Below are 14,071 nucleotides of genomic sequence, written 5' to 3'. Positions count from 1 at the left end.
CGCATGCTGCTAACGAATCAGTCTTAATTAAAGCGTCAAACGAATAACTTCAGTGTGAACGAATTGTAAAGTGTGAAGTCATAGTAAATAAATTGTAGATTGTCGTTATTTAAAAGAACTGTGTTTTAATTGTCGGGTAATTAAAAACGCCTAAATATAAAAACGTAACAATATTATTATTTTTATATATTATTAGTTATTTTTAATATTATTATATTTTTAATGAAAAAAATTAATAAAATTTACAAAATCACTAGACATTTAGTGTTGACTTTCAGTAAGACTTGGGATTGACTTTCATGCAAATTGTGGTTAGAAAATATTCGCAGCAATGTTAATTTTTAATTTGTCTCACATTGAAAACTGTTTGAGAAATTATTGAGTAGCGATGCATTTCAATTTGAGGATTACAATTGAGAGATTATTGCTATTGTGTTTAATTTTACTGTTGAGGGTAATGTCTGTTTTTTGTTGAGAACGCGATTTTCTCAACAATTTCTCAACTTGAATATTACCCTAATCCTTTGAAAAAATGTTTAAAAAATTATTGCATTTTAGTATTTTTCAAACGTTTGTGTTTATTGGGTTGTCAAATAATGGATGGAAAAGATCCAAGGAATTGATTGCAAATAATTTTATATTTCTAAATTAGTTAATTAAAAAAAGTAACCGTGAAAACAAGCTGGTTTTCAGCTTGAAAACTGAACATAGTACTCAGATTTAGCCGCTAAAAACATGATTTATTCACGATTACTTTTCCTTAATATTCCATTTTAAGGAACACAAACTTTGTGAAAATTTGCTTTGGGCTTTTCCCCATCAAGTTATAATAAAATTTGCAACAAATATGTATAATTTCATGCATTTTTCTTACTGATTTAGTTTTCAATTTAGCGATTTTAGCGGCTAAACTCGAACTTAATACCCACCTTTAAGGTAAGTACTATGTTCGCTTTCGAGTTGAAATTTTCGCGGTTACTTTATTAAAATAGTTCAAGATGAAGCAGATAAATTAATTCAATTCATGCGCAGTTTCTTGTTCCCCTAGATTTCGGCAAGACTTTACAGGAATATTTTGGTTTTAATTTATAATTTTGATTATTTCAGGAAAAGTAATCGCGAAAATAAAGTGATTTTCAACTCGAAAACCGAACATAGTACCCACCTTTAAGGTGAGTATTAAGTTCGAGTTTAGCAGCTAATTTTCACTAAAGTGAAAACTAAATCAGTAAAAAAAAGTTATAAAATTATTCATATTTGTTGCAGATTTCATTATAACTTGATGGGGAATATCTCAAAGCAAAATTTCACAAAGTTTGTATTCCTTAAAATGGATTATTAAAGAAAAGTAATCGTGAAAAATGACAATTTTAGCGGCTAAACTCGAACTTAATACCCACCTTTAAGGTGGGTATTAAGTTCGAGTTTAAGCTGAGTACTATGTTCAGTTTTCAAGCTGAAACCCCGCTTATTTTCACGATTACTTTTTTAATTTAATTAAATTATAAATACAAAATGGTTCACAATCAATTCCTTAGATCTTTTCCATTCATTATTTCGCAAGACTTTTTATAAATATAATCGTCTTCATATAGATTTTTGTACTTTTAATTTAGTGTTTTGGTGAAAAATACGAACATAGTACTCACCTTTAGACGCTAAAATCGCAAAAGTGAAAACTAAATCAGTAAGAAAAAAGCATAAAATTATACATACTTGTTGCAAATTTTTTTATAACTTGATGGGGAAAAGCCCAAAGCAAATTTTCACAAAGTTTGTATTCCTTAAAATAGATTATTAAAGAAAAGTAATCGTGAAAAAATGACGATTTTAGCGGCTAAACTCGAACTTAATACCCACCTTTAAGGTGAGTACTATGTTCGGTGTTTTCACCAAAACACTAAATTAAAAGTACAAATATAATTATGAAGACGATTATATTTTGATCGAGTCTTGCCAAATAATGGATGGAAAAGATCCAACCAAGGAAATGATTGCAAATAATTTTATATTTCTAAATTAGTTAATTAAGAAAAGTAACCGTGAAAACAAGCTGGTTTTCAGCTTGAAAACTGAACATAGTACTCAGCTTTAATGATTAAAAATGTAACCGAGTAAATAAGCTGGTTTTCAGCTTGAAAACTGAACATAGTCCTCAGATTAACTGTTTGAAAAATGGTTGAATTTTAGCATTTTTCAAATGTTTGTGTTAATTGGAATGGTATAGATATAGAGTACTCATTAAAAGGTAACGAGTACTCAACAAATTAGTCAGTAACGAGTACTTGTAATCAAATGTTCGTTACTTTCCCAACACTACGATATAGTCACATTTCAACCATCTAGCTGTCCGGACGTTACGCGTGTTTGCCTTGTTTTAAAGGGGAAAAAGAGAGAAGAGCGTTGAAGCAAAAAGTGGCTTCGTTATACATACTAATTTTTTCTGGGTGAAAAGCTACGAGGAAATATAAATCTCGTGAAGATAACTACAAAGAAATTTAGGTAAGTTTCAAAAGCAGATATAACTTAATATATTAATTTTAATACAGCGGGAAATTCTGTGAAATAATAATTGCGAATACATATTTTTTTTTCGTTCTACACATACACATGAAAAATAGCCTCTAAACATTTTCTAAGAAAATGTTTTTCATGTATGCCTATTGCAATTTATTGAAAAATATACTCGCAATATAGTTTTATGAGTACTTTTATGCAATTCTAATATAATTTTTGTCCACATAATTTTCTTTGCAGTGCTTCAATATACATACATAATTTTATCGATTTGGTTTCGTCGCAACACTTCGGCCAAAGGTACGCTACACTGAAATAGTGCTACCTTCAATATGGCGGACGACGAGCAGTTCTCGTTGTGCTGGAATAATTTTAATAGTAATTTATCAGCGGGTTTCCATGAATCGCTATGCCGTGGTGACCTGGTGGATGTGACGTTGGCGGCAGAGGGACAATTTGTCAAGGCTCATCGCCTTGTTTTGTCAGTCTGTTCGCCCTATTTTCGTAAAATGTTCACTCAAATGCCAGCCAATCAACATGCCTTTGGTAAGTACATTTATACGATTTTCTTGGATGTGGTCAAGAATTTTTGTATTTTTTTTTAACAGTTTTTCTGAAGGATGTCAGTCACACTGCGTTGAAAGATCTTATCCAGTTTATGTACTGTGGAGAGGTAAACGTGAAGCAGGAGGCTCTACCAGCTTTCATAAGTACAGCAGAGGCTCTACAAATTAAAGGCTTAACGGACGTAAGTATTATACGAGTTTTAATTTGTTTTTATTTGAATTCTGTTTTGCTTGAAATTTCTATGCAAGATGTGTATAAAATGCATCACCGAAGTCTGAATCAGTTACATTGTGGATGCGCGTGTGTTGATACCTTCATTTTTTTTTTTTTGAAACGTTGCTAGCGTGTGGCAACAACATCCCCTTTTGTTATTTTATTTGCGCCGAAGCGTAAACTGTACTCGTCGAAGACTTGTCGAACTAATGCTTTTCATATTGCCTTACATGTGGGTTGTTTTGCCTTGCCAACACACTGACACAAATATGTATGCGTGTATAGAAGAAAAACTTGCGAATTTTATGCATAATCTTAGCTTCTCGAATATGAGAATAAAAACAATTTTAGCGCAGTATAATTCTGCAATATCGACACAAATTGGAATTTAGTAATTATTTTTCATCAATTCATTTTTTTTTATTTCACTTTAAAGTCGGTTTAAACAGCTTTGTTTAATTGTATTTTACCCCAATTGAAAATAATATCTCAATGTTTATTATCGCAAAATTTGTTGGAATAGCTTCAAAATGTAACGTTTATTTCTCTATGTGTTGCCTTTACTATTATTTTGTCATTTGGATTATAAACGAAAATACTTAAATAAGGTTTGCAACACTCAGAAATGTGACGGAAAAACAACCACTGTAATATAACTTTCTCACAAGACGGTCATGCAAACCATCCTAGGATAGGATAAAAATTTAATTTTGGAAACTTATTTCACATAGCCTATTCACAACTATGCACGCATATACAATGTCCTTACATGGTTCGGGGTTTTTTTTTAACTCATCACTACAAGATATTTTAGTTTCACTGATATATAAGGACCAATGTAAGACAAAAACAATATATGAAGCATATTGCTTGTATTTACTTACTCATAAATCAATATATCAAAACAAACAAAAAATTGTTGTTTGCACTTACGAATTTCTAGGTTTATTAGAAGCAATATACAGAAAACTAATATGGTTCTTGAAAATATTTTGGATAAAACTTAAAACCCTAAAACTTACAGAAAATCAAACAGCAGACACAATTCTTATTACACTAAAACCCTTTTCAAATTCAAAATTTTCTTTTAAAATTTTGGGGAATTATAAGTCAGTGATTTTTAAAATAAAAAAACGTACTATCTTTAAACTTAAAGAATTGTCGATTTTGAAGATCAAGATCACGAACTCAACGACTTAAAATATAAAGGGCTTTTGAGTTTCCAAACCTTGTTACTGTGAGACAAATGTGTACATTCCGAAAATCTAATATAGCTGCCACGGGAAAGTGAACTTTATATTTTAACATTTTTTTATAATACTCTCGTGCAACAACAATGTACCTAAACAATGTAACTTTTCTTTTTTAATTACAGAGTGATCCTCCCCAATCACAAACCCCTCCAGAACCTTCAACACCTACGCCCCAAATACAGACACAACAAATACAAGCCTCACCAAGGGTGCGGCATCGGACATCAACGGGTAGATCATATAAAATAGAAACAGTCGATGACTCTGGCGATGACACAAAACAAACCACGCAAATAGTCATACAAACCACGGCACCTTCCCACCCTCCACAGGCTACAATCACGCAAGCGTCCCACCATCATCAACAGTCGCAGCATCAGCCTTCTCAGCAACATATAACGCAGCAACCTATCCAAACGCAAACGCACCAACTTACAAGCGTTAGTTTACCCACTTCAACAGCAACTACAGCAGTGGTAACACATAAAAGACCCGCCCAACGTACAAATCTTGGTAGTGTGCCGCACATAAAGCGATCAAAGAGCACAATTGATCCTCTAGAAGCTTCCGATGCTACTGTTGCTACACAACAACTTAATGTACAAACCACCGTCGTAACATCAGATGTGACAAAGTCTCAAGCCCAGCAGCAGCAGCATCATCATCATCAGCAGCACCACCAACAGCAGCAACAACAAACTCAATCACATCACCACCAGAACCAGCCCCAACAGACAAATGAACCTGAATATATTGACTTGCCAATAGAATTGCCGACAAAATCGGAACCGGACTACGTAGAAGACGCTGGCGAAGTGGATCAGGGTGAACAAGATGGTACATATGTGGAAGATGAATCGTATGGCGACATGCGGTATGATGAAAGTTATTTCACGGAGGGTGAGGATGCCGCTGCGTCTGCTGGCAATGCTGCGACAGGTGGAGGAGCCACAAATACCAGTGCCACAGCGACGACATCGAAAGCTATTGTTAAATCACAGCCCCTGTCCGATTCCTCATACATGGATACCACAGGAGATCAAGGCAATAGTGACGCACAAGGTTGGTTGAAATTTTTTAAAAACACACAAAACGTGTATTTTTCTCCAAGCACTTGAGCGCTAGACGCCAGTGTTTCGGATGGAAAATATTGATTTTGTGAAATCTTTATACAAAACTTTATAGTGTGTAAGTCATAGATTGAAAAAGGCAGGAAAGGATTTGTGTTTTATGAAAATCTAAGCAGTTACATCGCATAGGCTTTCCACCACATTTCCTTAATTATCTGAAACTATTTTGGCCACAAATATTACATTTCGCGGAGCAGTTCTTTGTAAGGCTCCTCCGAGAAATGTTTTTTATGTAAATAGTTTTAAAAAATGTTTAGGAGCTTTATTAGTTTAAGACATTTGCGCTTCTATGAAAAGTTTACGTGCGGGAAAACTTTTCTACTCAGGAGATTCAGATCAGTATATTTCTTTGTGTGATGCATAAGCCGTGCGTTCAACCCTAAGAGAAGCTGATAAGAGGCTTTTCACATCGCACAAATTGATCCTTTGTTTTGAGACTATTCCTGATTAAAAATGCACATAGAACTAGAGTTTCTACATTACTGGGTAAAAACATTGATTATCACTGAATGGTCCGTTTTGTGAATTTCAATGAGTTTGTACAGTAATTTGAAATTTTCTCCAATTTTTAATACAACGAATAGAACTTAAACTTGATCAAGAGCATTTTTGGTAAAGTAAAAAAAAAAATCACGCTTAGACATATTTTCGTCAAGATGTCTTGTGGTTATTTTCGAAATAAGTGTTCAAAAAAAAAAAAAACAACTAAATATGCACAAACAAACTATCATGGTAAGTATGCGTCTGAATAAATGTTTTTGTGCCATTACATAACTACATCTGATGTGTAGGGGTAAGTATTCATATTTGAAATTATGGAAATGTTGGTACAAATAGTCATTTCACAACAACTTAGTTTTTGGGGTTTATTAAAAGTGGTTTTATTTAGACATATAACGGTCTTCCCATGAGGGGGTTACGCCTATTAATAATACTAAGTTTTTTTCCCAAAAGCAATGGAATACAATAAAAACTGGGGGGTTACTCTGTATTGCGATGCGTAAGAAAAATTGTCGCGAATCGAGTAATTGGTACTCAGTAATTCGTTTTCGTATCTACCTTGCGCATCTAGTTTTCGCAAATCTGGCATCACCGCACTCTATAATGCGAAAGCGTATGTCAAACTCGTTCGTTGATCGCAAAAATCGTGCGCAAACAAAATAGCAATCGCAAAGTAACAAATATGTAAGTAAGCACAATTAAATTTTTATATTTGTATCTAAATTGTTTATTGTTTTAGGGAAAAACCAAAAAAGTTACAGACACAGCAACGTCAGTTCCAAACTTTGGTAGACTTTATGGTCTCTTCCGCAGTTACCTCAAATTGTATGTGCTTGGGACAAAGTATTCGTTCAATCACCTCGCAAACTTCTTTTAAGCAGCGCGACATAGATTGCTCTGATAGTCCTAAAAGATGGTCTTGGCCGATTTGTAGATAACCACCTTGTCCAAGCAATTTCAAAGCAGCGGCCACTTTTATTGGAGTTGGAATGGCTGTGGATTTATTTGGAACGACGAGGTCGTCTTTAATAGCGTTTAATACATACATAAACGCATCTTTATTAAGACGAAATCTATAAAAATGAAATATTCGAAAACGTTTGTCACATAATTTGAGTTTCCATTTTCTTACCCGTGGTCACTTAGGGAGAGTATATTTGACCGATCTCGCAAAATTCTTCTTGTAATTCGTTCATGTTAATAACGCTATCGAATCCATAATTATTACTTTTTTGTTATAAACGATTAGCAAGTTTTAAAAGAACACGCACCGAACGGAAGATTGTTTAAAATGTTTTTATTTACAATTTTTTGACATTTCTTTTTATCATTTTCGTTATTGTTTACATTGTGCAGCCAGCGTTGTCATATTTTCGCTTTATTTTGCTAAAGCGTTACCATATTTTCAGTTTACTTTGCGAAAGCGTTTGCGCAAGTGATACAGAGTACCGAATTGTACTCTTAACGCATTTAACTATCGCATCGCATTTGCTTTCGTATCGCAATACAGAGTAACCCCCCTGGGGGGTTACTCTGTATTGCGATGCGTAAGAAAAATTGTCGCGAATCGAGTAATTGGTACTCAGTAATTCGTTTTCGTATCTACCTTGCGCATCTAGTTTTCGCAAATCTGGCATCACCGCACTCTATAATGCGAAAGCGTATGTCAAACTCGTTCGTTGATCGCAAAAATCGTGCGCAAACAAAATAGCAATCGCAAAGTAACAAATATGTAAGTAAGCACAATTAAATTTTTATATTTGTATCTAAATTGTTTATTGTTTTAGGGAAAAACCAAAAAAGTTACAGACACAGCAACGTCAGTTCCAAACTTTGGTAGACTTTATGGTCTCTTCCGCAGTTACCTCAAATTGTTTGTGCTTGGGACAAAGTATTCGTTCAATCACCTCGCAAACTTCTTTTAAGCAGCGCGACATAGATTGCTCTGATAGTCCTAAAAGATGGTCTTGGCCGATTTGGTGTAGATAACCACCTTGTCCAAGCAATTTCAAAGCAGCGGCCACTTTTATTGGAGTTGGAATGGCTGTGGATTTATTTGGAACGACGAGGTCGTCTTTAATAGCGTTTAATACATACATAAACGCATCTTTATTAAGACGAAATCTATAAAAATGAAATATTCGAAAACGTTTGTCACATAATTTGAGTTTCCATTTTCTTACCCGTGGTCACTTAGGGAGAGTATATTTGACCGATCTCGCAAAATTCTTCTTGTAATTCGTTCATGTTAATTTTCTTCAAACCATAACGCTATCGAATCCATAATTATTACTTTTTTGTTATAAACGATTAGCAAGTTTTAAAAGAACACGCACCGAACGGAAGATTGTTTAAAATGTTTTTATTTACAATTTTTTGACATTTCTTTTTATCATTTTCGTTATTGTTTACATTGTGCAGCCAGCGTTGTCATATTTTCGCTTTATTTTGCTAAAGCGTTACCATATTTTCAGTTTACTTTGCGAAAGCGTTTGCGCAAGTGATACAGAGTACCGAATTGTACTCTTAACGCATTTAACTATCGCATCGCATTTGCTTTCGTATCGCAATACAGAGTAACCCCCCAGCTACAGAGAAGGACTCGTCAGCCGGATATATTAAAACACAATATCAAATATTAGGTTATTCAATAAAACTAATATATTAGTTATCCCAATATGCTAAAATTCTAGACTTCATCATATCAATACTAGGTTAGTGTCAACTAGATGATAGATTGGATTAAAAATAATGCACATCCTACGAATAGGCTCTTATCACTGAAAATATATCCATAGTAAGGGCAGTTTCATGCAAAAATTCAAAACCAAAATGTTGAAAGTTTTTCTGTAATGTACAAGGAAATATTAGATTAGAATTAAATTATCAATCGCAATCAAGTGTTAAAAAGGAATTATTTCGTTAGTGATGGATATAGAATTCAAAAATAAAATGGTTTGCGCATTTACCTTCTTTCGAATAAGCTACAAAATTATATGAAAACGAATACTTTGATTTAAAACAGCAAATTAGGTGAATATATACCAAACAAGATTGTAATTATGGCTATAATTTCACATAGATTCAACTACTAGTACCCAATCGCACGCTCCCTTAGCAGGGGTTACACTAACTCTGAAATAATCCTACAGCATTAACAAGAGCTAAATCGAGTAAATGTCGTTTGTGAGAAATAAACGATAAATTTATTTGCTGCATTGCATAGTTCTCGTAAAAATGAAGTTTTACGTTACAGTTTAGCTGCTATAATCGAAAATAAACCTATAGAATTATAACATTTTGTTGGCTAATATTACTGTGAGTTGATGGGGAATAAAAGAAAAGTAACCACCAAAAAAGAATTTGAATCCGACGAATGACCTATATAGGATTTAATACTACAAGAGAATGTTAGTGCATTTCAGATTTTTCTAAAGGTCCGTACTATGTTCACTTTTCGCAGTTACTTTATTCACCCTTATTCCTGAAGTAGCTTTTCGTCTGTCGCCACTAATTGATACTTAGTTTTTAGTTTATTTATTGCCTCACAGAACAAGATTTATAATTATAGTATGTGACATAAAATATTTCAGATGTTACGAGGATTGTTTAGGAAAAAACAACTACATGAAATAGGGTTAATACTAGTTATGACTGGATAACAATTTTAAAGGAAATATAACAATATTTAACAATTCGATTAAAATTAATACATATAATAACAAACAAAATATGATAACAAAAAGAAAATTAAGTACCAAAATGATTAAATAGTGATTTTTTAAAGTTATCTGCGTTGAATAACGGGAGGGAGAGAGTTCCAAAGACGAGTTGTGTTAGTAAAAAATTGCCATTCAGAAAGCAATAGTTGATTACGATTTGCAACAATAAGTATACATACGTCTACTTGATCTTCCGAATTGTAATTTCATATGAAGATAGCCTGGAGTTTTTGTGTATATCAGTTTATGCATCATGATGAGTGCTTTAATATTCAATATCGACTCCGTATAAGCTTTTGCGGAAGGCTGAACAACTTTCGGATAGTTTATAAGACCGTAAATATATCTTAATATGGCTTTATATGCAGATTCGAGACGATTTTTACTGTTAACATCAGTTTTAGTAAAGAGTTCACTGTCACACAACAACACTGGTATTAGGATATGAATATTAAGGTGGGTAAGAGGCCTCGTTTGATATAAAGTTCGTAACATACCAAACATTTTTCCTGTGGTAGCAATTATATGATCGTTCCATGTTAGAGAATTATTGAAAATTATTCCCAAATTTTTTGGTATTCCGTTCGTTGATATATTCTGCTATCGACGAAGATCGGTATTCCTGGTGTCGCCGTTAAATTTACCAGCGACGAGTTTAATTTTCGAAGAATTGAAAAATAAATTTAGAAAATGGAAATTGGAAAGATGTAAAGTGAGTACTCATCAAAAATTACAAAAAATGAAAAAAGGAACGAGATCAGCCATTAGATGGACTGGCACCAACGATTTGATACCGGTTGGGACAAATGGTTTGTAGTTTAATGTATTTGTATTTACATTCATGCCTGGGGGCTAATCACGGCATTCGATATCGAATTCATAATCGTATCGAAAAAATTGTCGATACGATTAAAAGTTTGGATCACGGAATTCGATCGAAATTTGATGCAATTTCTTAAGCGGTGCCAACAGCAAAAAACGAAGCAGAACAAAATGAAATGACAAAATTAAGTTAGCGTCACAAAATAGAATGTAGAAAAAACATGTTTTTGGAGGTTTCAAAGTAAAAAGTAAATTGTATTGCATTATATCTTATGGACCCATACATTCCTCCGAATTCCTTCCTAATTGGAGGATGAGATAAATATAAAATAATTCAGCGACAAATAAGGAATAAAAGTGCACATTGTTATTGGTGTAAGTACATGGGTTTGAAATGGTGTGCACTGTTAGAAAGTCACCTTTTGCAGGCTCAATGGACGATTTCGGCTGGCGTTCAAATGGGAAATAATTTTTGGTGGCATGTCAATTCTATCACTTTACAATTGTCTGCCGTCTTACAATTTGTTGCGAGTGGAAACCTTCATAATTCACTATTCTTACAAGGTGGTCCAGAAGCGTTATGTTGTCACGGAATGGTACGGTATTTGGTTGATCACAATCTCTTGGATATCGATCTAGCATGTGCACTTTATATAGGGTTCTTTGCCAAGCTAGGATGCTCGCTCCCGGACTCGACTATGACCAATTTTTGATTAACTTTTATTGGAGTTGCCTTAGTCCTAAATATTCAAAATATGTTCATTATATGTAAATTTACTACAAATTAGCAACAATTCGAACTAAAACTAATATATTTACTATTCCTATATGGCGAAAACAATGTAAAAAAAAACAAGTGAAAAATGTTATACGATTGCAATTTACCAATCGAAAAAATTGTCGATCCAAAAAACTCGATATCGACTCCCGTGATCCGAAAAATTTAGATTTCGATCAAAAGTTCTCGAAATCGAATGCCGTGATTAGCCCCCTGTTCTGGGTCACACCGCATTGTGCACCACATTATACACTTTCTACACACCACACACAAAGTTATGCGCTTTACAGATTATCAGTTATTCCGGACGACAGTGCTCGTGTCGAACATATCCCATATATTGTGCACATTCTAAGTTAAGTCCGAAGGCATAATCGATACCTGTTCATGTTTATGGGATCGATAACACATTTACCGATTATTTAGTCATCGCCGAGAAGTCGTGTCGATCCGACACACTGTAAGATTCTTTACAAACACCGACATTCCGTCCGGAATAACTGATAGTCTGTAATGCACTTTACAGACTATCAGTTATTCCGGACGGAATGTCATTTTGATTTCTACCTTTGTTTTGATTTGTTTTTTCTATCCCTCCTCAATGTTACTCATGAACAAACGATCGCCGTGTCGTTTTTGTTTTTGACGGCAGAGTTTTTATTTTGGTTTTGGTCAAACAGTTTTTAACATCCATACATTAAAGGAAATTTAATTATAATGTACATAATTAACTATTCTGTTAAGGTTTTTCTCATTTGTATTGCTTAAATATTTACAATAATATTGCAAACAAATTTTCTATCGTGGCGGCCTCCATGTGCAGAAAGATATTGGCGGCGTTAGTTTTTTTTTAATTTGCTCAGTGATTTGTGCACCAAGAACACTTTGCAGAATTGAAGATGCCATATTTTTCATGCAATAAATTTGGTAAAATTCACTTTTCTTAGCCCATTGATTTTGTAAAAGTTATAATTTAACTACCTTATATTTTCAAAAAGACCTTTGAAAGCGGATAGTATTAACAAAAATCAAAGATAATTTTGCTTAAAACTTTTTTGTGTTAAAGGCCAGTATGCACCTCTAGCGAAAAATTTCATTCCCATAAGAAATGCATTGCTATTTATGCTAACGAAATTTTCGGTAGCGTTCAATTTCGTAAGCTGGTACGCACCTCTAATGAAAATAACAGGGGTGTCAAAAGCATATTTTGGCAGCAAACATTTAATTTATTACAATCATTGTGTGCGTAAAAGTTTTAAAAGGCCTGTAAATAATAACCAATTTATTTGAGGAATATTTGGAACATAGATTAACAATTTTTAAAAGCGATTAGCTGGTTTAAAATTTGTGTACACAGCCCTGTTTTTTTGTTGTAGACTTAAATAAATTTTTGCTACCGAAAAGTTCGCTAGAGGTGCATACCGGCCTTAACTTTTAAAAATTGTGGCAACAATATACACACTGAAAATCAGCGGATTAAAACAACCCCAAAATTTATGCGCTTTACAGACTATCAGTTATTTCGGACGACAGTGCTCGTGTCGAACATATCCCATATAATGTGCACATAAGTTAAGTCCGAAGGCATAATCGATACTGCTGCTTGTTTATGGGACCGATAACACATTTACCGATTATTTAGTCATCGCCGACAAGTCGTATCGATCCGACACACTGTAAGATTCTTTACAAACACCGACATTCCGTCCGGAATAACTGATAGTCTATAAAGCGCATTAAAAGCGACGGCGAGGGCAGCTTCAGGAATAGGGGTGATTAAACAGTTCAATATAAAGCAGATAAATTAACTCAGTTGATGCGTAGGTTCTTGTTTCTCTACATTTCGACAAGACTACAGGAATTCGTTTCTTTTCATTCATAATTTTGATTATTCACGGGAATCACAGAAAAACCAACAATTTTTGGGGGGAAATCAAAGTGAAAGGTGAATTCTACGTGAAGGGAAATCCAGAACATACCCGAATGTCTATTTTTGTAAAGAATCTTACAGTGTGGCCGAACGCTAAGAATTGTCGGAGGTAAGTAAAATATCGATAAATGTGTTCTCGATCCCATTAACAAGCTGATGCATCAATTATGACTTCGGACAAAACTCATAGTGTGGCCAATATCTGGAATATGTTCGACTCGAGCACCGTCGTTCGGATAAACTTACAGCTCTCCAAATGACACTGCATAGCAAATGTATCTAAAACCAACTCACGCATTCATAGCTGGAGAATTGTTCGAAGATGACTTTAGTATCTTGATAACATATTCCAGTCCCAAAATACCATGCACATCAGTTTTTAAACTGCATCATTAACTGTTTTTGTTAATAGCTGGCGAAGAGTTATTTGACTGACTTCCATTCTAAACTTTGGTGGGTATTATAGTCTTATTTCTCTCATATCGGCGTTCCTCGGATGAATTATCCACTTCACAATCACTCATAGGTGAAAGTTTAAAACAAGCACCAATATCGATTATGTCTTCGAGGATAACTTCTATTTGAGATAAGTGCGACACGAACACTGTCGTCCGGACAGTGTTAGGTGGCAGCCCGAT

At 34.0% G+C, this 14,071-nt stretch overlaps 1 protein-coding gene and 2 long non-coding RNA genes across 30 annotated transcripts in view; 2 read left to right on the top strand and 1 right to left on the bottom strand.

Moving 5' to 3' along the window:
• The first annotated feature begins 2,320 nt into the window (after window positions 1-2,320).
• The window catches only part of LOC142226702 (modifier of mdg4-like), a 70,815-nt gene continuing 59,064 nt past the window's right edge, over window positions 2,321-14,071 (top strand). For 24 of the 28 annotated variants that reach the window (XM_075296958.1, XM_075297016.1, XM_075297008.1 and 21 more), the window contains exons 1-4: window positions 2,322-2,502; window positions 2,758-3,063; window positions 3,126-3,265; window positions 4,673-5,612. In XM_075296958.1, the coding sequence (XP_075153073.1) occupies window positions 2,850-3,063; window positions 3,126-3,265; window positions 4,673-5,612 (1,294 nt within the window). In that variant the 5' untranslated portion in view covers window positions 2,322-2,502; window positions 2,758-2,849. Of the gene's footprint in view, window positions 2,503-2,757; window positions 3,064-3,125; window positions 3,266-4,672; window positions 5,613-14,071 lie in introns of all 28 variants that reach the window. The other 4 variants (XM_075296831.1, XM_075296839.1, XM_075296855.1 and 1 more) reach the window with 1 other exon arrangement.
• LOC142226898 (uncharacterized) lies at window positions 6,708-8,343 on the top strand. Its single transcript, XR_012719769.1, has 3 exons — window positions 6,708-6,865; window positions 6,921-7,913; window positions 7,969-8,343. It is a non-coding gene; the product is annotated as an uncharacterized LOC142226898 (long non-coding RNA).
• LOC142226907 (uncharacterized) lies at window positions 7,933-10,097 on the bottom strand. The gene is made up of 3 exons (XR_012719771.1): window positions 10,083-10,097; window positions 8,365-9,028; window positions 7,933-8,305 (listed from the first exon to the last, which is right to left on the bottom strand). It is a non-coding gene; the product is annotated as an uncharacterized LOC142226907 (long non-coding RNA).

Source organism: Haematobia irritans, chromosome 1 (genome assembly GCF_050003625.1).
Source record: "Haematobia irritans isolate KBUSLIRL chromosome 1, ASM5000362v1, whole genome shotgun sequence".
Classification (NCBI taxonomy): domain Eukaryota; kingdom Metazoa; phylum Arthropoda; class Insecta; order Diptera; family Muscidae; genus Haematobia; species Haematobia irritans.
This window is presented reverse-complemented; position numbering and strand designations above follow the sequence as displayed.